The 26,158-nt window shown below is 51.2% G+C and overlaps 1 protein-coding gene across 4 annotated transcripts in view; it reads right to left on the bottom strand.

Moving 5' to 3' along the window:
• Positions 1-26,158, bottom strand: part of CPNE2 (copine 2) — a 42,465-nt gene that overhangs the window by 16,132 nt on the left and 175 nt on the right. The window contains exons 1-6 of one of the 4 annotated variants that reach the window (XM_079316235.1): positions 25,104-25,540; positions 15,938-16,113; positions 10,647-10,826; positions 7,607-7,681; positions 4,944-5,015; positions 1,395-1,478 (exon numbers count right to left, since the gene is read on the bottom strand). In XM_079316235.1, coding sequence (XP_079172361.1) covers positions 1,395-1,478; positions 4,944-5,015; positions 7,607-7,681; positions 10,647-10,826; positions 15,938-16,099 — 573 coding nt within the window. In that variant the 5' untranslated portion in view covers positions 16,100-16,113; positions 25,104-25,540. Of the gene's footprint in view, positions 1-1,394; positions 1,479-4,943; positions 5,016-7,606; positions 7,682-10,646; positions 10,827-12,342; positions 12,444-15,937; positions 16,114-21,023; positions 21,149-25,103; positions 25,541-26,158 lie in introns of those variants that run through there. The other 3 variants (XM_079316236.1, XM_079316238.1, XM_079316237.1) reach the window with 3 other exon arrangements.

Raw genomic sequence — 26,158 nt, 5'->3', positions numbered from 1 at the left:
AGCAGTGGCTGGTGCACAGTCACCTTCCCATGCCACTTCCAGGAGGAAGGGCTGGGGGCCACTCCAAACCCCCACATCTGAGAAACATGCCTTGTTGAGTCAAAGCCCAGCTACACACACTGAATCATGAGGAAATAAACAACTAAGGTCTGAGCCTGGTCCCACAGAAATACAGGAGAAGTACTAAGGTTGATATGAACTAAATATGCAGGGAAAGGTGTGTGGGAAAGCACCAAAAATAAACAGCAGAGCTGAGGTTATAAGGATGGGCTGTATTGGTACCACAGAACACAAGGTGCCATCCACATCCTGGTGCTCGTGGATGTGTGAATGAAGGAAATCCTCATGGACTTTGCACAGAGGTGCTAAAACCAAACACACGGAGAGACTTTGTAAATAAACACCACTTCCTCCTTCCAGCTGAGCTCCCCCATGTTTTGTCACAGCAGCTCCCTGTGATGGTACAATAGGCTCCTTAACCAGGCTTTGGGGGCACAAGAAAAGGGATGGAAAAAGCAGGGTGTGAGATGGGAGCTCTTCCTCTGCCATGGAAGCTGAGTCCCCCTCCAGTGACTCCCCCTCCTCTCTCTGCCAGCTGCCAGCAACTATGTGCAAACTAAAAAGAGCCTTGAAACAAGCTTTGAGGACAAATAAAAAAGCAGTTGAAAAGTACTTATTAGTCCATTGTTAAAGCAAAAGCCAGCCTTTTTCTCCCTGCCCATACTGTGCCTGGTGTTCCTAACATCACTGGCTTTAGCAGCTTGAGAATGTGACCAGAGGGAGCCCAGATTAAAAAACCACAGCAGGCAAAAAAGCAGAGGAGGGGTCAGCTGGCCCTGATCAGACCCACCAAGACCCTGAACAGGTCTCTGCCTCCTTGGCTGTGCCTCTGGCTCATGAGAGACACGAGGCTGAGTGCTCATGCACTGAAACTGGAACCTGAACACCCAGCTTAGGTGAGGGTTTGGCAAAAAACTCATTTCAACCTTCCCCCAGCTCACACCACCTCTCTCCACCATCTCCCCAGGTCACAGCTCATCCTGATGCTCCTGCAAGTGGAGGGAGAGTGGTGTAGGGCTCAGTCTAAGCCCAGGATGACACTAGAGATTTTTATGGGCTTCAAGACCATCTCCCTCTCTGCATGCTTGATACAGCAGTGGGTAGTACAGAAAACTACTATAGAAAACTATTTCAAGACTTTGCTGGCCTCAGTGAATCTTCATCTGGAGTCCAGCAGCCTCAACTGGACACCAGGAAACTGTAAGGTTTTGAAACCCCTGGATCCCACCCTGCTCTACAGGCAATGGATGAGATAATGCCATGAAGAGCAAGAGGAGCTGATGTCAAGTGGAGGATGGGGATGTTTCAACAGCTCAGGTTGGAGTTTTACTCACCTCTGTTCTGTGAACCAGCATCCACTTCCCATCATCACCTGGTTTATGAAACTCCAAGAAGGGGTCAGACTTCCCAAAAAGGTCCTGGAGGGAGAAGAACAGGGTGGGTTACACTGCAAGCAGCAGAGGTCCAGGAGAGATGTTCCTGTGCCACTGCCAGCCCTGCAGACACTCTCCTGTCCTCATGGGGCCAGCTCAGGCACACTGGCAAACAGGCAGCACCCACAGGCAGTGTCCTGCCCACCTCCCTGTCCTGGGCTGTGAATCCCCTCCATTTCCCCAGCACATTTTGGTGAGGTGGGTGTGCTGGCACCCATCGTGTGCCTGTGCCCAACAAAGTCTCTGGACACAGATGCCACAAAAAAACAACCCCAGCTGGGAGGCAACTGCATTTGGGCTTGGAAAAACATCCAAAGCCTCAAAGAAAAAACAGAGTTATGAAGTGCATGTCTTGGGGGAGAAAGGAAGAAAATCCACCCTCCTACACACAGCAGTAAAGCACAAGCAGAGGAAATCTTTAAGGAGCGAGCTGCCCTGGTGTTGACAGAGATCATGTAACACCCTCTGAGATACACAGCCCTGAGTCAGTGTGTGCTGCCTCTCCTGCCAGCATCTCCTCAGATAATCCCCAGCACAGGGCTGCTGCTTTCTGAGGAACACACACACACACAGAGCCCTGCAGGAGCTGCACGGGGGCTGAGCAGCCCGGGGAGGAGGGAGGAAGGCGCTGGTGGCACTGATGGGAAACTCCAGCTTTTCTAGGCAGAACTGCAGCCCCATTCAGAAAAAAACAAGGAGCTGCTGACAAGAAACCAACTCCCAAGTATTCCAGACAATCCATGGAGAATCCAAGTTATTTCAGTTGGGTTTTCCTCCTAGAGGGAGGTGGGTGTCTGAATCCTTCAAAGAGCTGGAGGAACTTTTTATGGGTTCGAACAGGAACTTTTTGTGCTTCTTAGTGATACAGTGGGGCTGTGAGAGGCTGTGCATGGAGCAGGAGGAAACATGGACACTCCAGTATCTCCTGGAGATGGCAGCTGGGATGTATGTATGGGTTCTAGCGACATCCCAGCAGAAAATCCATCAATATTTCTATCTAAATCCTGTTTCTGATGCCAGCCAGGAAAGTAAATCACTGCAAAGTGTTTTGGCTTGAGGGAACTACAACTTGCTTCAGTCAAAATTCTCCTGCAGAGAAGCAGACCATAAAGGCTCACAGGGATGCTCTCTGGTGAGATGAGGCTATTTTTTTCCTACCCTTTTCCACACATTTGTAGGATAGAAACACAAGCCATTCCTTCTGCAGCATTACAGCTACAGCACAGCTCTGATCCTGCTCACCCACCACCTGGACTTGGCATTTCCAGGCCTCACAGATGGATTAAAGAACCAGGGGTGGGTACCTGTGCTGGGGTAACCTCCAAGCCAAGGCAGCTTCACCAGCAGCAGCCCAGCGTGGGCTGCTGGAGGCAGGGGCTCCCAGGGCAGAGGGAGCTTTGAAGGATGCCTGCTGCCATCCCACACAGATCAACCTGGCTTGCAAGTCCAGTCAGCCTTGTTCTGTTCAAAGCAAGGTGGGAGATGCCTCCAAGCCACAAGATTGTGGGCTGCTATTTTAAAACATCAAACCCACACACATCTCACCCCTGCAAACCTGGCGGGAGATGGGAACGGAGCAACCAAAGAAGCTCAGATGAGAAGATCCATCTGCAAATTGGTGCAAGAATCAAAATGATCCAATCTGGTTTTAATAACCATGGAGAAGGAGGGTGGAGCTGGCACTTCCAGCTCCCTAAATCACAGCTTCCAGCAGCAGTCCTGGCTCGCAGCACTTGCTGTCCCCCAGCCATGCTGAGGCATCATTGCCCTCCTGCTGTCCCCACCGTGGAGGTGGCACAGACAGCTCTGAGCTTCACCTGGCTGGTCCCAGGGGGAAATACCTCCTCTTCTGCAAGGTACTTCATCTTCCAACAGCTCTCCCAAGAGCTGATCTGACATAAAGTACAAGAGTCCCAGGCTGAATCTGCTCCTGCTTTGCAGTTTCAACACTGAAGGAAAGGCAGTGAGCTGCAGGTGGAGAGAATGGGCTTGTGATGGGGAGGAGGCCCTGCCTGCAGCCCCAAAGAGATGCCAACCCCAGGGTAGCCATGGCACAAGGAGCTGCCTGGGGCTGAGCACATCCCATGTGGCACAGCTGCCAGTATGGGATGATCAACAGCTTCAGCTCAGTGTGTTCACTGAAGATGATGCCATGACCCCACCACAAAATCCTGTGAGATCCAGTCCTTGCCTGTGTCTGAGCCTGTAGCTCTGCTCCCCAGCTCCATGATGTGTGGTACAGGATGCTGTAACTCCCCAGGCTGCAACCTTAGTCCTGACTTCCTTTCATTTACTCAATTTTTCACTGTCTTTCCTAAGCTTAAACAAGTTTTACTCAGCTCCCACAGCTGCATTTCAACCATAACCAAAAATTATGCAAAAATACTGTTTACCATCCAATTTCCTTTTTCATTTCCTTGCTTCATTTTAATTTGCATGAAGTAACCTGAGCATCCTTTGCTCCTGAGCAGAACTTTGAGCACTGCAATTCTGTCCTGCAGCACAGGAATTGACAGAGAAACCTTGTCAGCTCTTGGTGGCAGCAGGTGGTCACTGAGCACAACCTTTCTGCTGACACTTTAGATGAAATTGTTTGTTATTTGTTACTTCTTAACTGGGGCATTTGGCTCCTTGCACCATGCAAGGTAAGTAGAAGAGTGAGAAATTCCAACAGGTGGGAAAAAACACTTGATACACCAGATACCCACTGAGTTTTAACAATGGGACTGGATGAACCCCATCTTCTGCCCCAGCAAATACCCTTCTGCCTGGCTGCTTGCTTTACCCTGTTTTCTAGAAACTGAGGGCTATCCTGCCAATAAAACAAGCTCTGGAGAGACTAGGAAGAAGGAAAAAAATAATATTCCCATCGATTGCTTAGCAACAGGACTGGTTCAAGAGGAATAGCTCTGGTTGCCTGGTAAATAAGGTCAGAAGATGCTGTTCAGAGAGGTTCACTGTTTCCTGTGCATCACAGCCAAAGCAAAGCTCCTGTTACCTGCCCCTGTGAGATCCACTCTTCCTTGGAGAGACAGGCCCTACACTTTGATACAGAACCACATTTTTGCCTCATTTCCAGAGGGGCTGAAGGTGACAAGGCAGGAGCTCTCAGCACATCTGAGATACAGAGTCAAGGGTCATCAAAACTTGCAGCTCTGTCAGGAGGCAACTCCAAAGAGCTGCCACTGAGGCAGTGACTCTGAGACATGCTGATACACAGATCCTGTGCCACACAGAACCCTTCCACCATGTGTGATGAGGGAAGAAACAGTGACAAAAGGGAAACTGAGGCACAGCTGTGCCCAGCAGCCAGAGGATCTCACCCAGTTTCACCCTGAACTTCTCTCCAGTGGGACTGCTTTCTGTCACTGATGCACCCAAACCAGAGATTCCTTTAGATCCCAATGGCAGAAGTTGAACATTGCATCCCCCAGACACTGCTCCACTCACCTTTTTATCCAGTTTTCTGCCAGCCATGCTGAGAGTGATCACCCTATTATCTGAGAGCTCCTGGGCAGCTATCTGAAAGACAAGGGAAGGCTGCAATCATTTTCAGCATAAAAAATTAGGCTCTGGTAAAAAACTCAACCCCCCTCTTGAATGTTATGCTGGACTTGGTCTCACATGGCTTTTCTGCCCCAAGGCTCATTCAGGACCTCCAAGGAGGAGAAGCCATATAAACCCTTGCCAGCAGATGAGCCACCTCATCCTCCCTGTCCTGGCCCAAACAGGCATCCCATCCCTTGGGGGAAATGCTGGTGGAACCCAGGACTTGAGCCATGTCTCCACATGACCCCCTGCTAAGGATGAAGGTTCCATCACTGCTCCAGAGGAGCTGCAGGAGCACAGCCCAGATCACTTCAGTTTAAGAGACTTTATTCACACATGCTGCAGAAGGGCTTCAGCTGCCAACTCCCAGCAGGCCAGTTCTGTCTGGAATATGGTCTAATCAGTCTCTTGGTATTTTAAAGGAATGTTTGTAACAAAACCCCACATTTATTCACTTTTATTACAAGCTATTTTCTGAATCACTTGTCTTTTTCTTCCTGCCCAAGCATCTGCTCCCCACCTCTCCTTCCTCTGATGTCCTGAGGTGGGCTGAGCTGCTCCCCAGCATTCCCAGCTGCATCCTCCTCCTGCCAGGGCAGAGCCAGCACCAGAACAGCCATGAGCACAGCATGGACATTGTCCTTGTGCACAGTGTCCCAAGCATGGCTCTTTGCTGGCTCTCACAGGGGCTGTCCTGCACTGAAGTTATGCAGTGTCACTACACCAAAGCTTCTAGAAAGACTTGCAGAACTCCAGATGACAAATTTCTACAGAATGAGCAATCAGAGAGTCACTGGCACTTAGGAGAGCTGGGCAGGTGGCAGAGGTGAGGATGCAGAGATGCAGCTTTTGCATCTGCTGGGCAGCTGGGTGAGGGGATGACCACAGCTCCTGCACAACCTCCTGGTTGTTCCCATGTGGACACAACTCTCTGGTCCACAGAGGACCCAATCACTGCATATGAACCCCAGTTTTCCCCTCTGCTCCATACAGAAGTTCTCTATTGCCATGACACAGAATCACTTTTCTCTCCCACCTAGTCCCTGGTGGGTGTAAGCAGCCACCAAAACCAGCAGGAGGAAGAGGAGCTGCAGGGAAGAGAAGGAAATTCACCCTTTCCTCAGCCCCACAAAAGCATTCCCAGTTGGAATCCAGCACTTTAGGGCTCACTGTAGGCTATTTAAGAGCCAGGATGTGCAGACAAGCCAGGAATGTCCTTATGCCACCCTGCCACAGGCTGCTGGTCGCATCTTCTCTTGGCCAGCACAGACAGTAACAACATCCCTACCACTATGTCCAGCAGAGGTGTGCAGCAAGACTTTAAAATTGACTTCTACAGACACAGAGGTTTGCTTTGGGATCTTCTCTCTTCAAACCCAGGGAACCTCCACAGTCCCTCCTATTCTTCTGCTGCATTGACCTGAGTGACATCTCAGGAAAATGGAGAGTTGGGCAAAACTGAAGGGCATGAGGACAAGGAGGTCAGGCTTTGTCTCCAGACTCCCTGAAGTCTGCTCCTCCAGTGGTGCCACAGCCTGTGCTCCAGCACTGCACCAAGCAGCAGGGAAAGGTGCCCCCACCACACACGACCAGGCCAAAAAAACCCAGATCAAATTGTATCAGCTGTACAAAATGAAGCAGATCCCTCTGCCCCTTGCATGTATAATGATACATTAGTGACAGAACAGGACTTTCCTTTTTCTAAAGCATGTAACCTTTGAACTTGACTGGAAACTTTTCCAGCTCCTCCCAAGCAAGCACCAGATGGGATGAGGAGAGCCCTGGGAATGGTTCCACTTCTGAACCTCTCTGCAGCTTTTCCTCTCCATTTAAAGACTAACTGCAGCAATTAGGAGAGGAAAATATCTTCCCCTAAAGCAAACAGCAGTGGAGATGCACCAGGTCCCAGGCTTTTAAACCTTCCCAGTGCTTTCAAACCTGACAGAAGTTTAACTCCTTGCTGGCCTTTTCTTCCAAAACTTCCCAGCCCAGCTGCACATCTCACAAAACCCATAACACAGCAGAGATCCAGAAATGATGGGAGCTGTGGCAGAACAGAAGCACACCTAAATTTAATCTCTTCTTTTTAAAAAAGAACATTGCTAAAGAGATCCGCAGCAGGATCCACTGCCCGAAGGGGTCTGCATCAGAACCAGTGGCTGTTGCTATGAGAGTTGTTGCCATGGCACATCCTCATCCTACAAACAAAATCACCCATCCCTGGAAAAGGAATGAGCCCTCTTACCTGTCACTGCACCAGAGGGGTCTGAGCAGGCGCCTTGTGCCAGATAACAAACAGCAGCAGCACAGATTTCCTCTGTACTTCTCCAGGCTGAGGAATTTTTTATTTCTGAGACTCACAGTGCAAAGCAATGGACAGACACTGAGCAAGACTGTCCCTGTCCCAAACAAACTGTCCTCCAAACAGACCAAAGTGGCCAGGAAAACAAGATGTAAAGGGAAAATGTTCAAGAGCTACACCCCAATCTCCTGGAGCCCATGTGAGTGTCCTGCACTGCCCCATCCCCTTTGCACAGGCACAGTAACACAAAGCACAAACATACCGTTATCATCCCCTTCCCAGCTGGTTTGCCATTCCCCAGGAGGAGAGTCCGTGTGATCTTCTTGCTGGAGACAATCTGGAGAAGCCAAAGACAATAAAGCCATGATTGTACAAGTGATCAAAAAGCAGACTCATAAGCAACTGATCATTGCTCATGTTGGTTAATTCAGATTAAGCTTTTGCAAGAGCAGCAGAAAGGCATCAATATCCAGGGATGACAGTGAGAGTGGGAATATCACCACTGGCAGCCCAGCCTTGGGGGGCACAGTGCAGAGAGCTGATGGCACAGGAGGATGAAGCATCACTTCCCACTGAACCCAGGGACCAGTGGAGGAGATCAGTGGGACCTCACACAGACAGAGCTACTGCAATTTGCTCCAGCAAAATCAGCACTCCACCCCTCAAAGCCATTTCATAAACTTCTACCATGACCCCTGCCAGCACCTTGACTGCAGGACATGTTTCCATGGGGTGTCCTGGTGACAAACTGGATGGTCTCACCCAGCACCATTCTGGACCCCTGCACAGCACCCCAAGGGCATGTTCTGCCCTTCACTCCTGGTTTGTAACAGGATAGACAGAATAAACTGGGAGATTAATTAAACCCTTGGGAATTTTCCCAGCTTGGTTTCAGTTTCCTTCAGATATGGAGAACCTGTAATTTTTCCCTATGAGGTGCAGATGCCCACATGGAGGTCCAGCAGCCTGCTGGAACTTCCTGTGCCCTGATCCCACATCCAGTGGGTGCCCCTTGAGATCAGATGAGCATTAAAGGTCCCTTTCAACCCAAACCATTGTGTGATCCTGTGACTCTTACAATTTCAAAGCAAAAACCCTTTCCATGTGTGAGGAGCAGGCAAGTGCCAGTGCTTTTGATGCACAGGAATCAGCAGGCAGTGTAACCAGACCTCTGTACCACTCTGGGTGCAGGCAGGACAAACCTCACAACCCTGGCTAGCAGGAACCATGGACACCAGCCTGGAGCTGATCCCTGCTACATTTCCTTTGGCCACAGCTCATTAGAGGCCTGGGAATGATCCAGTTGCCCTTCAAAATCCTACTACAGATCTCATTAGCTGCACTAAGAAATCCAGCTAATCTGACAGCTCCCATGCAAACTCAGAACTGAAAACTCAGATCCTCACTGCCCAGTTACTGCCCACAGCTGCTGTCTGCTTCTGAGAGCTCATGGAAACATCTCACCAGGCAAATTCCAGCCACCAGGAAACCCACAGCAAGGTGGCTGAACCCACAAGCCCCCATCCACTTTTTTTTCACCCCTCTCCTCACCCTTGCACAAGTGCCACCTCTCCAGTCCACCTCTGCTCCACGATTGGCTGTGCTGCCAGCCCATTCCAGCCACAGGGAGAGGAGGAAAACAGGATTTCAGGGGCAAAAGGGAAATTAAAAGATTCCTCCATTCCAAGCTGGTGCCTTGTTTTGGACTAAATGTCACCAAGAAGCTGACATGGGAACTGCTGCAAAAAATTGGGAACAGGTCAAGTTCTCCTCTGCAGAGTGAAAATCCTGGTGTAAGCTTACAGAGTTCCAAGCTCTCTTCTTCCTTCAAGACTCCCACCAGCTGTGCCCAAAGACAGCAGACAGTGATGCCACCATGGCAGAACCATCAGCTGTTCTGAGAGAGCCCCTGGGTGTGACCTGCCACAGCTGCCCAGCCCCAGCATCTCCCCAGCCCAGCAGGGTCTGGCCAGGCTCATCTCTGACACCATCACCTTTCCAAGCACCAGGGGCTTGAGATCATCTGGGACACACAACAAGCAGGAGGAGATGGTTCAGACCCTTCCTCCCCACTGCATAAGGATAATGCTCTTCTCCAACATGAGCCTCAGAGCCTGAACTGCTGCAGAGCCACATTCAGGAACACAAAGGTTCCAGCTGAGTCCTTATGTCCATGAATCCTCTGCTTCTACCACAACCTTCACAAGCAGCCCCTGCTGAGCTGCCCCACACAGGAGCTGGATGTGTTTCAGCAGCAGAACTAACAGTAAAGGATGGGTTTGGGCTGAACCACTGAACAGAGGCCAGAGCTGCTGCCTGCACTGGCTCAGCTTCTGCAGGAGCAGAACTAGGTCATCACAGAACTCTTCTAAAATTCCAGCCATTAAACTTGAAACTCTGTAAATGTCAGTGCTCTTCTAACACATCAAGCTCTGGAGCTGGCAGTGGTGATGTCCCTGGTCCTGCCTGTCACAGCCAGTGCCATGCTGCAGTCTATGTAGCAAAGCAATTATGCTCATGAGCTCCCTGAGCACCTCGGGCTGGCTCCCCAGGCTGCCCACCTGTTACAGCACCTCCTTGCTCCCATTCCCAGCACTCAGCACGACAGAAGCAGTTTCTCCCAGCCTCTGCATTTGTGCCAGGTACCACAGCAGCCCTCAGCTGCTGGATGCTGCAAAAAGATGGAGAAAATCCCCCTCATTCCCTGCTCCTGAGCCAGAAGACAAAGACATTTGGAGAATGCAGCTGCCAGCTTCTTTCTAACAGTCTGGGATCATGAATGAAAAGACCTTCCAGAAACTCATAAATCACACTGTGTCTCAAAAGCTTTTCCACACAAGACACATTCCAGCATAACATGCTCAAGCAGGAGGAATGTTTTGCTACACAACAGCAATGGACAAAACTTTCAGAAAGAGAAAATCCAAACTGAGAAAGAAAGGCAGGCTGCATGCACCCTAACTTTAAATATCTGGAAGTTTCCCAAGCCCAAAGTGGTCATCAGGGCCCTTGCTATATCCCATGGTGAAGACAGAGTCAGAAGCTTCCAGCTGATTTCTCTTTGCCAGCACCAGCAGAAACCCTCACCATTGCTTAGACTTGAGCAAGACAACAGTTCAACCTCCACAGCTGAAGTGGGACAAGCAAATTAAATTTGTCTTTCCAGGAAGGAGCCAGAAAACTATGCAGGAAGTAAGAGCAGCTGTAATCCCAGCACACCCCTGTGTCTGAGGTGTTTTGGGCTGTGTTTTTTTGGGGTTTTGTGTTCTGGGGCCCCTTTGCTGCAGGGACCCCAGACTCACCGTGCCCAAAGTGCAGGAGAACTCGCCCAGGAAATCATGCTCATACAGCTGTGTGCTTGATTTATCCTGGTCAAACAGGGCAAACTTGAGCTTCTGCACTTCTTCAAAGTGGTAGTCAATGATGAACTTCTTGGCAAAAGCTGGGTTGAGGTTGTTCACTGCTGTCTCTGTCCTGTCCAGCTGCAAAGAAAAAGAGGCATTTTAGGCAAGTGCATTTTACAGTTTGAAACTGAATTCAGCCAGAGCCACCCAGAAACCCCACGGTGACCATCAGAAGAGCACACCAGGTCCCCAGCAGAGCTGTCCCCAAACAAGGCTGTGACATCCAGGTGCAAAGCTGGGATACATCTGGGCACACAGAGGCACATCATGCAGAGCTGCCTGCCCAAGGATGGGGCACATGGGGCTGGACAAACACACCCCATCCAAACCCAGAGTGGAAATGCCCACCCAGCCAAGGCTCAGCGTGGACTTGAGGATCACTGAAGCCAGAATTGCTTCATTTGCTTCTTAGCCCTGCTCTCCCAGGAGCTGAGGCTCTCACACACCTCTGACCCTCAACCAGACTCTCACAGCTGTAGTGCCAAACTTGGTCCTTCCAGGCTGTGCAGCCAGCAACAGGCAAAACAAAAAGTGCCACGAGCCAGAACCCAACTCTCCAGCATTTCCCTCCAGAAAACCAAAGCATCCATGTGGTTTCTTCTTTATTGGCCTTCCATAGATAAATAGATAAATAACATCACACAGTCCCTTTTTCATAAATTTCATCAAGCATTAGTAGCAACAAGAGGAAGGGCCCAGAGACAAAACTTCAACAGACATTGTCACCCTGAGCTATTGTGAGCAGGCTGGAAGCAATGGTGAACTGGAAGGGCAGGCACAGAGTGGATGATGGAAACTGGGGAACCCAGCAGGGAGGAGAAGCACCACAGCTCTCTGCAGCATCCCACACCAAGAGCAGGGAGAGCAGCACAGGAGACCTGGCAGGCAGCTGGTGGAAGTGTGGGCTTACAACACTGCATGGCACAGGTGGTCAGAGAGCCTTGTGTGAGCCAAAAAACCATCCTGAGGACAGTCATGATGGAGATCCTGGAATGCTGGAATGGAACTTTGGTCCCACTGCAGGAAGGGTGGCAGCACCAGCAGGGATCCTGTCAGGAGCTTGCACCAAGACAAACCCCCACGATTTCAAAGTGTTAGAAACTGGGAAAATTGGGAAACTGAGGCTGAGAAAAGCTGGTGTTTTTATTCCTGGAAGTCAATTGGCAAGGAGAGCCTGAACTCTAATGTCAGGACCCATACTCACCCCAGACACACTGAAAGTCAGGAGACAAAGGCAGGTTTAGACCCCAATATGCAAAATACCCTGATAAAGCTGAAAGGGGCAGGAAGGGCATGGGCAGCAGAGCCTGAGAGCTGAAAAAGCAACACCCACACCTGGCAGGGGAAATCCTGCAGCATGCAAAGCAAGCAGGAGCTCTGCCAGAAGAGCAGCAGTTGGTATCATGCTGATATCACTGCTCAGCCTGGAGAAGATAAGGCTCTGGGGAGAGCTCAGGGCACCTTCCAGTGTGTACAGGGGTCCAAGAGAGCTGGAGAGGGACTTTGGACAAAGGTTGGAGTGACAGGACAAGGAGGAATGGCTTCAAGCTGACAAAGGGTAGGTTTAGATGAAATGCTCTGAAGAAACTCTTGCCTGTGAGGGTGGTGAGTCACTGGCACAGGCTGTCCAGAGAAGCTGTGGTTGCCTCATCCCTGGAAGTGTTCAGGGCCAGGTTGGATGTGGCTCTGAGCAACCTGGTCAAGTGGAAGGTGTTATGACAGCACTGGCATTCTGCCACATCACCCCGTTATGCCAGGAGATGGTAACATGGATATTGAAAGAGAAGGGAACACAGGCACTGTCCAGTGTGATCTTATCAAAAGCTGCTGCCCTTGGTGTCTGGAAAGACCATCCCATCTCCCAGCACAAAGACTCTGGCCATGCTGTGGCCCTGGCCAGCATTCCACCTTGTCTCACAGCCAGGACACCCAGTTCTGGGCAAGGCTGAGCTGCCTGTTCATCCCAAATCCAGGGCAGGACCTCTCTGGAAAGCAGCTGGCATCCCTGGGCAGCACCAGGCTGTGGGATGGTGGGATGTCAGCCAGAGCTGCTGAGCCAGGAATAAGCAGAGCAGAAAAAAGCCTCCAAAAAAAAAAAAAAAAAAGCAAGCAAACACATACCTTAGTCCCAAAGAAACTCATTCAGCACAGAAGGCAGGTTTTGGAGGGGCTCAGTGGAAATGTGGTGAGTTTGCTATATATACACCCAACCATCACAGGGTGTTTTTGAAATTGCTCGCTTAGTCTGTCTTAATTGCCAAGAAACAGCTAAAATAAATGCTGTGTTCCCAGAATAGCCACCTGCTGCACCCCAGGGAATCAAATCCATCCACACCAGTGGGCTGTGAGCTGGCCAGGGCCACACAGCTCCACACAGATCCTCCCCTCTCTGCTGCCATCCTGCACTGGAGGAGCCAAGCATCTGCTCAGAGGTGTGCAGGACCAGGGGGCATCCTCAGCTCTGCTTTATTTCAGCAGCACAAGGCACAAATCCTCCCTTCAGGCCCAGGAGATGAGACTGCACAGGCAGTAGAGATGGATTTTAGGTGCTCCCAGGTTCTTTGAATGGCTGGGAAGCCAGGGACCAAGGGAAACCATCCTGTCACACCCTCCAGTCTGAGTGAGATAACTTGAGGCTCCATCTCCAGCTCAGCTCTGGAAGAGGGAGTTGAAGGAAGGGTATGAAAATCCCAGCCAGCTTGAGGTAACCTTGGGAGTGATTTGGATTCCTTCAACACTCAGTTTCAACAGTTTAACCTCCTGCCAGTGCCAGTGTGAAGCATAACAATATCCCAAGGCCCAGCTGAGAGCTGCACAAGGTTTGTTTTGATCTTTGGTGAGCACCAACCACCTGCATGGTCACCATCACATATGAGACCCCTTCACCCACCACCCCTCACCTGCCATCAGCTCCTGCCATCCCCTTCACATCTGCACTCCCTGGAAAGAAAAGAAGTGCCTTTCCCAACAAAAAGCAGAAAGCACAAGGGGTTTTAAAAGGCAGACAGGCTAATTAAAGGAATCTGTTTGGATAAGGGCCTCAAAGGGCCACAAAGACAATTAGAAGGATGGAGTGCCTCTCCTGTGAGAAAAGGCTGAGAGACTTGGGATTGTTCAGAAGGCTCAGGGGAGACCTTGGAACACCTGAAAGGGCTAAAAGAGAGCTGGAGAGGGACTTCAGACATTGGCATGGGGTGAGAGGGCAAGGGGGAATGGCTTCACACTGACAGAGGGCAGGGCTGGATTGGTATTTGGAAGAAATTGTTCCCTGGGAGAGTGGTGAGGCCCTGGCAGAGGCTGCCCCATCCCTGGAAGTGTCCAAGGCCAGGCTGGATGAGGCTTCAAGCAGGGGGGAGGAATGAGGGCATCTTTAATGTCCAACAGAACCATTCCACGATTCTGTGATGCTGCAAATCAAGCACAAACCCAGTAAATCTTCTCCAGCAACAGCCCTTGTGCCCAGTGACTGCAGCTGCAGTCTCTCAGTGCTCAAAGGGTGTTTGGCTGGAGACCTTCAAGCACCTCCAGCACTGGAGGAGCTTCATGCTCCAGCATGGGGAGGTGCTGCCTGAATCACAAGGGGAGTTCCTGAAGGTGCAGGACTGCCTGGTGACTCAGTGGCACAAAGGCAGCTGCAGGGCTGACTCATGTGTCCCTTGTCCCTGTTCCTGGCACCACAGGTCAGCTCTTTCATGGCTTCTGTGAGATGACATCACTAGGCAGAACATTGAAACATCACCCATCTTCCCTTCCCAGCCTGTGGTTTATTGTCCCTCCCTCTCTCCCTCCCTCCCCCATCCCTCCAAGGCTGATTCACAAAGATTTTTAAATTCCTATTAAGCTCAGTGAGACAAAATAATTGTATTTGGGAACAAATGTTACAGCTAGAAAGAACAGTGAGCAGAAATCTTCCTGCTGGCATCAGCTGGTGCCACGGTCCCACCTCCCAGCTCAGAACCAGCACCAGTGCCAAAGGAGAACATCCACCACCACAAGCAGGTCCAGGGCTTGGGACATGTCCCTAATCTGGTGTGGAGGACAAAGGGCCAGTGGCGTGGGATGGGCTCACACAATAAGCTTATTCTGTCCCCAGCCATTCTCTACACTTCAGCTGTGTTATTCAGGCCATCACTTTCAGACAGGAGAGGTTCCACTCAGGGCACATCTGTGTGCCCAAAATCTGTGCAGAATAAGGAGGTAGCTCTGAACCCCGTGCCATCAGCTGCCAAGAGTCCACCAAACATCCCATCCAGCCAGGCTCTCATGGCTCTCCTGGCTCTGCCTGGCACCCAGCCACGAGCCAGACCCACACAGCACCCCTGACAGTGTGGGAGCTGGGGCACCTCCATGCCAGCAGTGTCCCCAAGGTGCCACTGGCCAGAGCCAGCTCAGAGGCACAAGCACACCACCCCCTGTGCCAGCCCATCCCACCTCTGCTGACACCAGCACAGCACTGAGCAAGCTGCTGCTCAAGGCTCACGTCCAGTGCCTACCGTGCCAATTAAACAAGCTAAAAATAGCAGAAGGAAAACAAAACAAAACAAAACAAAAAAACCTAAAAGCACATTTGTATTGCAAAGAAAGCTTTGGGTTTAAAACCACTGGACTGAGACACTGCTGACAGAAAGAGAAATTCCTGAAAAGCACAGCTAGGTCAGAGATGACACCTGTCAAGGCTGGAAATCTCATTAGTCTCACACAGGCTGTTGAAATACGTTAATTGCAGACTGTGGCAAAGTGAGGCTTCCCTCTACACTCTGCTGAATGTGAGATCAGCTGCTGGACACTTCAGGTGCTGCTGGTGATTCCCCAGCTCCTTGGCCAAGTACCTGAATGGCATCACCTAATTTGCCAGGAACTGGGAAAATTTTTGTTTGGTTTACATGATTTAAATCCCTTAACGCTCATTTCATGTCAATGCATTTTCTGCTGCTCCCAGTGTGGGTGTCTGTATCCACCACACACCCATACTCTGCCTACCCTGCTCCCTCCCAGACCAACCACACTGCAGGTATGACATGGAATTTGCAGGCAATGCCCAGCACAGAGCAGAAAGCACTGATGGGAGAAGGACCAGCAGTGACACAAGAGAATCCATACAGCATCAGCAGCACCAGGAGAGCCTCCAGCTCTGCTCAGGGAGGAGAGAGAGGGACACAGGAGGAGAAAACCCACACCCCAGGACTCACCTCCACCCACTTGCCGCCGAGTTCCAGGAAGAGCACGCAGAAGGGGTCGGATTTGGAGGTGACGTCCCTGTCCAGCAGGCTCTGGGCGCACACGGACAGCTCCACCCGGCACACGCAGTACTGGGAGCCGACGGGCGCGGCCGCGGGCGCCGTGAACGCCATGGACCCGCCGCACTCTGGGGACAAGGGACACGGCTCAGAGCTGCCCCGCGCACCCGGCAGCACTGTGAGCCCAGGCACAGCCCTGCTCCAAGCCGGTGCCAGCCAGCAGGCTCCATCCTCCATCCTGCCCCCACCCCCACATGTCATGAGTGCAAGCCCTCCGCAGCATCCGCGACCTGCTGTGAGTTTGCTCCATCAATTATAGATTTTCAAGGAAAACCTTACCCCCTCAAGGGAGAGGGAGCTCCCCAACCTCTTCATCCAGCATGCTGGGCTTTAGTTTGAGCTGAGAAGCCACATTTCCACACCACCTTCCAGCACAAACCTGATTGTTGTCTGGCTGTCCCCAGGCAACAGACCATGGACCAAAGCTGTGAGGAGCAAATTTGAGCTGTGCCCTGCAAATCTGCACAGGGAAAGGGGTGAGACTGTGAGGAGGATGTGATGGAGGGCAGCTCCAGCCCTCGATCAGCCCCATCTCCACACAGCAGAGAACAGTGGCTCTGGCAGCAGTTAAATGTGGCAATAGTTGTTTCAGAGCAGTGAAGGCAAATGCGACAAGCACTGCATGACCTGCAGCACGATTTACAGGGCCATGACTAAAAATCCATTTAAAATCTTACCAGAAGTCTGCTACCAGAGTAATTTTGCAGAGATTAATGCATTTTATACCATTATTACTGATCCCACAGGACAGTCTTGACTTCTGATATACATTTTATTTGTCACGAACCACCAGTGGTCTTCAATGGAGAAGAAAGGACAGAAAAAGGAGGGAAAAAAGCATTCTCAGAGTAATTTATACTAACAAACCTTTGTGGCTATGGTTACTAGTGGAGAGTAAGCTCTTCTCAGCAGCTGCTTCAATATCTTTTGTCTTCTTTTTCAAGAGTGGCTCCTGGCTCATCCACTTTATCTGAAACCCCCAAACATTGCCTTTCTCCACCTTGATAAACCATCTGCTTCTGTTTGGCATTGAAACCCCAATTAGTATTATCTATTTGTTTTGCCTGGGTATGAGTATTTACAAGCCCTTGTGCTGCCAGGAGCTGGCTGCTGCCCTTCTCCCTTGCAGCTCAGCTTCCAAGCTGGAATGGGGACGGAGGGCAGGGCCAGGGTGATCCCAGCAGGGCTCTGGGACAAGGAGCTCCAGGCTCACCATGGGCTGTCCCAAGTTCCCAGCCCTGCTGCAATGAATTCTGAGCAGAAAACAGCTCCAACTCCCAAGGTTGGAGCCCTCCTCTCCTGACTGCCAAAGTCTCTGCTTGGCACTAAGTTACCAGAAACAAGCCTGGTTTTAACCCCCACCAGTAAACACAAGCTCTTCACCCCAGACTGCTGCTCAAGGGAAGGGTGCTACAACCATCCCAGCTCAATCAGAACCCAGAAACTGCTCCAGGAGAAGGAAAACCCCATCCCTGGCTGCAGACACTCGTGTACATCACCAAGGCAGCACCCACATCCCTTTCCCAAGCGTGACTCCCCCTTGTCTAACCAAGCCTGTCCCGTGCCATCACTCCCCATGCACAGCAGCACATTGCCAGACCAGTGGCAGTGTCACCCCAAAGCTGTGACACACATGGGCAACCTTCCACCTACTAAGGAGGAACACATGGAGAAGTAAAAGTCCTCATGGTTCATCCAACAGCTCCAAGTGCCCATCCCTGCTTCTGCTCCACCTAAGCCCATGTTGCCAGCAGCAGCTAAAGTGAAGATTTTGCTTAATTATTTTTCTTTAATGCACAGATCATATAATCAATGTCTTAAAATAGCCAAGTCTGTTCTATTTATGCTGCTGTCTGTCTGCTACTCCCTCTGAAAAGCAAACATGGGGCAGCTGTGCTGGCATGAACCAGGTCCCTGCCAGAGCAGGGAGATCTGGGCTGGGTTTTTCCATCTCCCCTTCCCCCAGATCTTAGTGCTGTCTCATAAAAAGCAGAGGCAGCAAGTGACTCAGTGGAAAAACCTTTTTTTCCCAGGGATGGCAGACGCCAAAACATCCTCTTGGTGTGCAGCACATCAGCTGTGCTCCAGCCCTGAGCTCAGCCTGTCCAGCTCCCCGGGTCAGGACAGGCACTGGGATGAGGTGATGGGCAGCACCAGCCAGAGCAGACACTGGAAAGCCACCTCTCCTGTCACTGCACAGATCCAGATCCAGCACCTTCCTCAGGGCCAGGTGTGGGTTCAGCCCCTGCTGCCTCAGCACCAGCCCCAGCTCAGAGGCTTCACATCTGAGGCACTATCAGTGAGCCAGCACCACTCCAACACCCCACAAAACCTTTCACTTCAGGGGGTATCTGAGCTGGCACTGAAAGACTCACCATCCCATCATCTGTATTCCAGTCTCTCCTCCCATTTTTGTTCTCCTCTCCCCACATTTGCTGCCCTGAACAAAGTGCTGTGACTCTCTCAGCCTCTGCAGCCAGACATTCTCCTGGTGCTCCATCCCAGCTGCCAGCTCCGTGCTGAGCACACACACACACACACACACACACACACACACACACCTGGTGTCCCAACAAAACACAGCCAGGGTACCCATGAGGGCTCCCAGGGACAAGGCAGAGGGTCTGACTGCCCCAGGGTCCCATCTGCCAGCAAGGGATGTCACAAGAGCAAGGACAGGGTCACCAAATCCTCTCTGGGCTCCAGCACCCAGGGCCCTCTGAACTGAAGATCATTGTGCTCACAACTTTCAAGTACTTTCTCCTCCTTGGTCATTTCCAAGCTGCTCTATGTCCACAACATCTCACAGAGAAGTGTTTTGTTGGCTGGGGCTGCCCTGAATATCTAAGAATATCTAATAGTCCCAAAGCAGAGTCTCACTCCTAACTCTACAGCAGATTGCCAAATCACTTTTATGAAGAGTAAAAGGGTCAGGAGAAAAAACAGAGAGCAACCTTTACTTCCTCTCTTATCTGAAAGGGACAGGGGAAGGAAGTATCTATTTTGCAAACTGACTCAGAGCAGCCTCATGAGCAGCAGCTCCTCAGGCCATGCCAAAGCTCTGTTTTAAGCATTAACAAGGAAAAAAAAGAGGGGAAAAAATAAAGCTGTGCTTCAGGTGAAACACTGCATGGCAGAGGTTGGGAGGAAGGTTTCAATCTTAATAGTGTCTTAAATTCAATGATTTCCTCTCATTAAAGAAATAATTTATTTTCATAGCCAATACCAGGCATATTTGAAACAGACACAGAAGCACTGACACCCAGCAGTGATACCATGCAAAACATGCAAAACCTGTCTATGTCCATCCAGGAAACAGGAGATCTTTCTTTGGGATGATCCATGATTTCTGTGATAGCCCACAAAAGTCACCTGTGACTGTTTTCCCACTAAGGCTGTCCCACTAGAGCCTATTGCAACTGTGGAAGCAAAATTCCTTTCGGGAAAGCAAAAATGAGAGAGGAGTATCAAACAGTTAAATTGGGGTTGTTTTAAATCACATATCTGAGCTCACAGGCAGTGGAGACACAGAGGGAGAGCAGCAGGACCCGAGGGAGGATTAAGAGCAGGTGAAAACAGGTTGTCAGAAGATTGAAGCAGCAGAGTGTGTGGCTACAGAAACTGATTGCCCAGAGCAGCAGAAAAGCTGAACACAGGACACATGGAGCTGGAGACACCAGGAGAAGCCAGGATCACTGCAAGGGACACCCAAGGCAGCTCCCCACACCACCACAACTCACAGTGGTCACTTTCCTCTCTCTTGCTGACAAAGAGTCATCTCCAGAATTTTTTTGCAAGGCAAAAGCATTTGCCTCTCAGTCCCACCCAGGCAGTTCAGTGGATTCACAGCTTGCACCTGGTCCTTTTAGCAGCCTCTTACCTTCTGCACACAAGTGCAACTAGCCATGTTCACAGCACCTTTGTCCCCCCACAAATGGCTCTGCCACAGGTGAGCAGCCTGGGAGGCAGAAAGGGGATGCTTGGTACATCCCTGTAGATGTTCCTGTTCCTGGGTACCTGCTACTGCCAGAGGACCTTCATTTCTCCCACTGGGCAGGGAAAGGCTGAAAACTGCCTCTGAGCATCCCAGCCCAGGCAGCATGGCTGGGACTGAGCTCAAATTCTTCCAAACCCACAGAGATTGGGGTAGACTCAGCAGAGATGCCCAGGCAGGGCTCTTGGCTGTTTCCAGCCTGACACACAAGAACCACACTCCTGCCTGCTGGAGCCAAGGGGACTGTACTGAGATGCTCTGGTGCCTGACACAGAAGCACAAAGTGTTTCAGGACAACCTAATAAAGTGATCTCTCCAATGAGCCCTTCCTGATGGAAACTGTCCCTGATGGGCTGCAATAGACAATGCTGCTCGTGCTGCAGCTGGGCTTCTCACACCAGCACTGTGAAATTCCCCCTCAGACTGCTGCTGCCCCCAGAAAAGCTGTCACCCACCAGGTCTCTGCAGGTTTGCTGAAACCCCAAGCTGCACCATGGGCAGCACCCAGCAAAGTTTCTCCAGGGGGTGACAGTCAGCAGAGCCCTGAGAAGTCACTTGAGGTAACCTGGGAGTCACAAATCACAAGAAAACTCTGAGGCAAACCCTGCAGCACCACAGCTGGACACCTCCAAAGGGGTTAATCTCATTTTGAAAATACCATCACCTGAAAAGCAGCTCCAAAGCACTTTGCCATGCCCAGTACAGGGCTGAGACAGCCACTGCTGATGTCAACACGGCTCCAGCACCTCCAGCAGCTTCTGGCCACTGCTCCAGGAGCACAGGAGGAACACAGGTCCTCACAGAGACCCCAAAACTGCAAATCTCAGCACGCCCGGGGTGCCAGAGGAAAACCAAACCTTTATGTACTGCTGGCAGGGAAGCGGCTCCGGGCAGAGCCTGCCCCGGCACTGGGGGCCAAGGAGCAAATTTGTTCTCCAACACTGCACAGAAAAAGTCTGAAAATGCCCCCCACAGTACCTAAACCCACTTACCGGTGAGAAATCAGCCCCGGAGCAGCCTCGCCAGGCGCTCCAAGGAGAGGGGCGCCGGCGGTGCGGTGTTTCCGCGATCCTCGCAGAGCCGAGGGCTCCCGGCGCCCAAGCGAAAGCAAAACCCGCTCCGAACACCCGCGGCGAGGCGGGGACAGGGCGGCACCGCTGCCACCCTGCGGGCCGAGCCTGCTCGGAAAAGCACTGAGCGGGGAGAAAAACCCCAACAACAAACAAACAAAAAAAAGAAAAAAAATACCAACAAAAAAACAACCCCAAAAACCCCCCCCCCCCCCAAAAAAAACCCCAAAACAACAACAAAAAAACAAACCAAAAACAACACAACACAAAAAAAACCCCAAAAATCAAAACAAAAAAACACTAATAATAATAACAATAATAATAATATATTAAAAAAAGAAAATCAAACAAAACCAAACGAACACACACACACCAAAAAAAAAAAAAATTTCCTTCCGCAAAACCGAGAGGAAACAGAGGGGCTCTGAGCAGGGGAGCCTGTGCAGGAGGCAGAGCCCACCTCGGTGCCGGTCCCGTGCCCTGCTCACAGAAGCCCCCCGGGGTTTTTTGTGGGTTCGTGCTGCTCGGACAGCAGAAAGGACAAGCGAGGAGCGGGGCGAGGTGAGAGCGTAGCAGCGGCACAGACAGACAGACAGACAGACAGACAGACCCATCCCGTCTCCCCCGGCACGCACGGGCTTGGCTCACACACGCGGAGAAGGGCTGCACATTTTCGCTTGACTGCGAGTTTCCTCTGGGGCTCAGTTTAGGGAAATGTGTGATTCAGGGCAGAAAACATCGTGATGTCGCTGTGGATCGCGGCGACCGCATCAAACCCCGCACACAGCCGCCCCAGCCAGGGAAAGGTTCGTGTGCTGCTCGGCACACACCGCGTTCCGCGGCAGAAACCCACGCTGCCCATCCCATTTCCCTCTGCCCGAAAGTAGAAAATGCCAAACACAAATCTCCTGCATCCCCAGGGCAGCGATGCTCTTGTCACACACCTGCTCTGGGTGGGACAAACAAGCAAACCAGGAGATGCAGGAAGGGAGGGCAAGGCACTCTCAGGATTTGGGGCACTCCTTGATTTTAAAATTCTGGGAGATGAGGTTTAATTTCTCTAATCGATCTGGGGCATATTTGAACTTGTATTAAAAATGCCCTGCCCCATCCTACAGCAGCCATATGTCACAAGGAGGGGGGATAGATCTGTTTCAAAACTGGATTTGGAGGAAAAAGTGGACTTATCGAAGCCAGGCATGATGGAATGTAAAGGATCAGGGCTGTGGGGAGGGTGCAAAGACACAGAGCCAGCAGGGCTCCCTTGCAGGTGCAGAGGGAACCTCCCATCCTAACCATACACCATGTATATAAGAGGCTGTTTAACTTATTAACCACTTTTCTATGCTATTGAAAGCAAAAATGCTGGCTTCCTGAATCTTAATTGGATTCCTATTCCTAGCCAACACCATCTATCACATGTGAGAGGGGAAGAAAAAAATTATCATTTATGTGATCAGACATATCTTTAGCTGCTTTTGGACCTCACTGCATGTCAGCCTAACCTCATGTCAGCCAGAACAGCCCCAGCAGCAGCAGCTGTGCAGGTCCCTCCATCCCATGCACCAGTTCATCCCTAAAGCAGCCACTGCTTCAGAGCTGATAAGATAAATAAATATTAATTCATGGTTATTTGTGTGCAATGCTCGTTTGCACTGGGACACCAGCACCAAGTCATGCATTGCACTGATGTCCCCATGGCTGGAGCCACCTTTTCCCCTCCCTTCCACCTCACCACTCAGAGCCCCCCACCCCTTCCCCTTCACAGACGGGATTTTCATCACTAAGATCCAACATTTTCCCACGGAATTTTAATTTTTTTGGCCTGCTTCACAGCAGAGAGATGCTGCCACTCGATGTGTGAAGCCTAACCCTGAGACAGAATCGTGTGCCAGCGACACAAAAATGCTGTGGTTTGTGAGAATGACGTCTGACTAATTCTCGACCCCTTCTCAACAGCTTTAGACACTGCTCCAGGCAATATCAGACTGGGTTTAAATGGTTGCACAGCACTGAACTTGTTTAATAGAAAAACTTGTGTTCCCAGCTCGTGTCATTTTTAAAATCAGCCTCACGACAGCTGATGTTTCTTCCTAAATCCTCAGCTTCTGGAATCACGTGATGATGGAAAATCCAGGGCTGGAGGGAAGGCGACTATTTTAGACACAAGATTTTTCCTTCTGGCTACAGGCAGAAAATATGACAGCTCCCAAACACAAGGCCTTAGCAAAAGCAGCACACAAACAAAATTTGAGCACTTCTTGTTGTATTCTACACTCGTTTGTTTTTCTGGCATTTTAACAACAATTTTATGATCTCCAAACTCACCTGAGTTCCTGGGAATTAGTTTTCCCCTGCTCCCATGATCCAAACAAGTACCCTTGCAAAGCCAGCAGCCAGGAAACTGAGCCAAAGCAGCAAAAAGTGATGACTCAGGTCCTTCAACAAATATTTTACAGAGGTTTAAAAGACAAACTGTAAGATTTCAGAGGCAGAAAGGGTGGGGAAGTATTCAATTCCTTTTTTTTCCACACTGTTTTGTGGGTTTTGCATCCCGCCAGGAGCACTATTTCAAGTGCCAGGCTACTCCATTGCACCAGAAAATTTACCTTTCCTTCTATCCCCTCACCCTGCCTCTGAGCACCAGCCAAGGATCTCACATAAAGAGTTCCTTATGAGAGCTGGCAGCCCTGAACCCGGACAGGAGGCTGCAAGTGTTGCTTTTTCATCCATTGCTCTGGAATTATGTTCCCAGCACACCGTGGCTCCTGGAGAACAAGCCCTGATTTACACGGCTCCGGCCGCGCCCCCGGCAGAGGTTTCCACTGAAGTCAGTGGGAAACTCTTTCCACTGAGTGTAACAGGAGCAGGAGAAGTTATTCCTCCCAGACTCTTCACTCTGAGACTGCTGAAAGGCAAACAGAGCTGATGCAATTCCAGAGTACAACTGGGCAGACTGGTAAATCGTGGGGCAGCTGCTCCAGCACTGCAAAATCCTGATGTTTTGGGGTGAGGGAGGGGGACTGCTGGAAGAGGAACAGAATTGAGGACTGTCAAGAATTGGGCAGCTGATACATCCCCCCAGGGCAAAGAGCATCTTCATCCTCAGCTCAGCTCCAGCAGCTGAATCCAAAAAGGATTTTTCCACACTGGAATCCCCAGTTCCTGGGGCCCAGGCCCCCTCCTTCAGCACAGGCTGGCCATGCACTGGAGCTGTCTAACCCTGACAAGCAGTGGCTGCACAAACAGCTTGTCAGCAACCAGCATGGAGTCCCTTGGTGTCCCCCAGCACAGACCCCAGGAGCAAGGATGTCCCCAGGACACATGTTGATCCTGAGAGCTCCAAGGGCAGCAGGGAGGGAGAAGCATCACAGCTGTCTGACAACCCTGCTCACCCTTAGACTGCACCAGGGCAGTGTCTGCAGCCCCTCCAAGAGATCCAAACTGTGCTCCTGAGCAAGCAGGTCCTGGGGACAGCAGGGCACATGTCAACAGTGCCAGCTGAGGCAGGCTGCTGGCTAACTCCATCCCCAGGGGGTTGGGGACAGCCTTGGCTCTTAGAGAGCAGCTCCAGGACTGTGTGTCTACCCAAGGCAGGTGCTAGGGGCTGCCTACATCACAGGAAGATGAAATCTGGGGACATTTGGAAGCCTCACTGGATGCCCTCACTCCTTTATCCACTTTATCCCAGTCAGGATGCTCCAGCAGGGAAAGAAAAACACACATCACCAGAAACGTATGTCCCAGGCTATCACACAGCTGCAACCAAAGCAAATGCAGCATTTCCCCAAGGCAGCTACAAGAAAACATCCTCCACTGACTCTGTTCTTCAAAATAACTCCTTTCCACATGCCCCGAGCTTTTGTTCCCAGCCCTCCTCCTCCCATCTCTCCACTCCCTGCCCCCAACGGGCTTTGGTGGAAGGCTATTTCTGGCTGATAATAAATGATTTTCTGACTCCAGAAAAGCACAGTGGTATCCCAGGCCCCAGTACCTGGGCTGGCTCGAGGAGGCTGATGCAGGTGGAGGGGAGCAGGATCAGAACTGAGCACACCTGGGCTGTGCTCTCAACTCCAGCTTTTCCAGAGAGGTTCAGGTGTGTGGCCAGGAGGTTCAAACCTGGTCTTCGAGCTTCATGAGGATCCTCCCAATTCCTTTCCACAAAGCAGCTCACACTCTGGGGAATCAGCAGCAGGGATCCAGCCCTTTGGAGATGTTTCTGCCACCCAAGCTCAGCTCTCACTCACCTCTATTTCCTGTTCCACCCTCCTTGTGGTGACCAGCTCCAAAGGGTGTGTTTGCCCATCAAATCCTCCAGACCCTTGTCTAAATTAGGGTTACTCACACAAACACTTATTGCATCAGGTCTTCAGGCTGGCAGAGCTGACAGGAAAACACCTCCCTGCCTGCCATCCTCAGAGCAGCCTCACAGTGCAGAGCAAAACGCTCCGCTCGCCCCTTCCTCAGAGAACAAAGCTGGCTGGGCACAGAGGAGAGGGAGGCAGCACAGGGTGAGCATAAACCCTCCCAGTGCCCCCAAAATGCACGGCATGAAGGGGAGCAGCAGCAGCTGGAGCAGCAGCAGGCTGCAAACAGCTCCTGAAGAAGCGACCCCGTGATTCCTCAGCCTCCAACTCGCCAGATCCCCCCGCAAAGCCAGAGGACAAAAAGAGAGGGGCTTGCAGCAGCTGCCCGGAAAAAACCCTACAAATATCCCCAGGCTTGGGGAGTGAAGCCACCAGCCCCTGGCATTTGCTTGGGGGTCGCATGCCCAGTTCACACCTTTGGAAGTGGATGCAGACACACAGAGAGATGGAACAGAACAACTTCCACACCGTGCATGAATGAAGGGACCCGGGCTGGGGAAGGGGAGCATAAAGTGACAGGGGGACTGTCCTGAGGGATGGCCAAGGAACGACAGGTCTGTCTTAGGGGATGGAGAGACTGTCCAAGAGGACAGAGGGGCTGTCCCAAGGGATGGAGGGCAGAAGCGCCATCACACACCGCTGGACCAGCCAGCGGGGGACACTCCCCTGCAGGTCCCCATCC

The sequence above is a fragment of the Erithacus rubecula genome (genome assembly GCF_903797595.1).
Source record: "Erithacus rubecula genome assembly, chromosome: 12".
Lineage (NCBI taxonomy): Eukaryota > Metazoa > Chordata > Aves > Passeriformes > Muscicapidae > Erithacus > Erithacus rubecula.
This window is presented reverse-complemented; position numbering and strand designations above follow the sequence as displayed.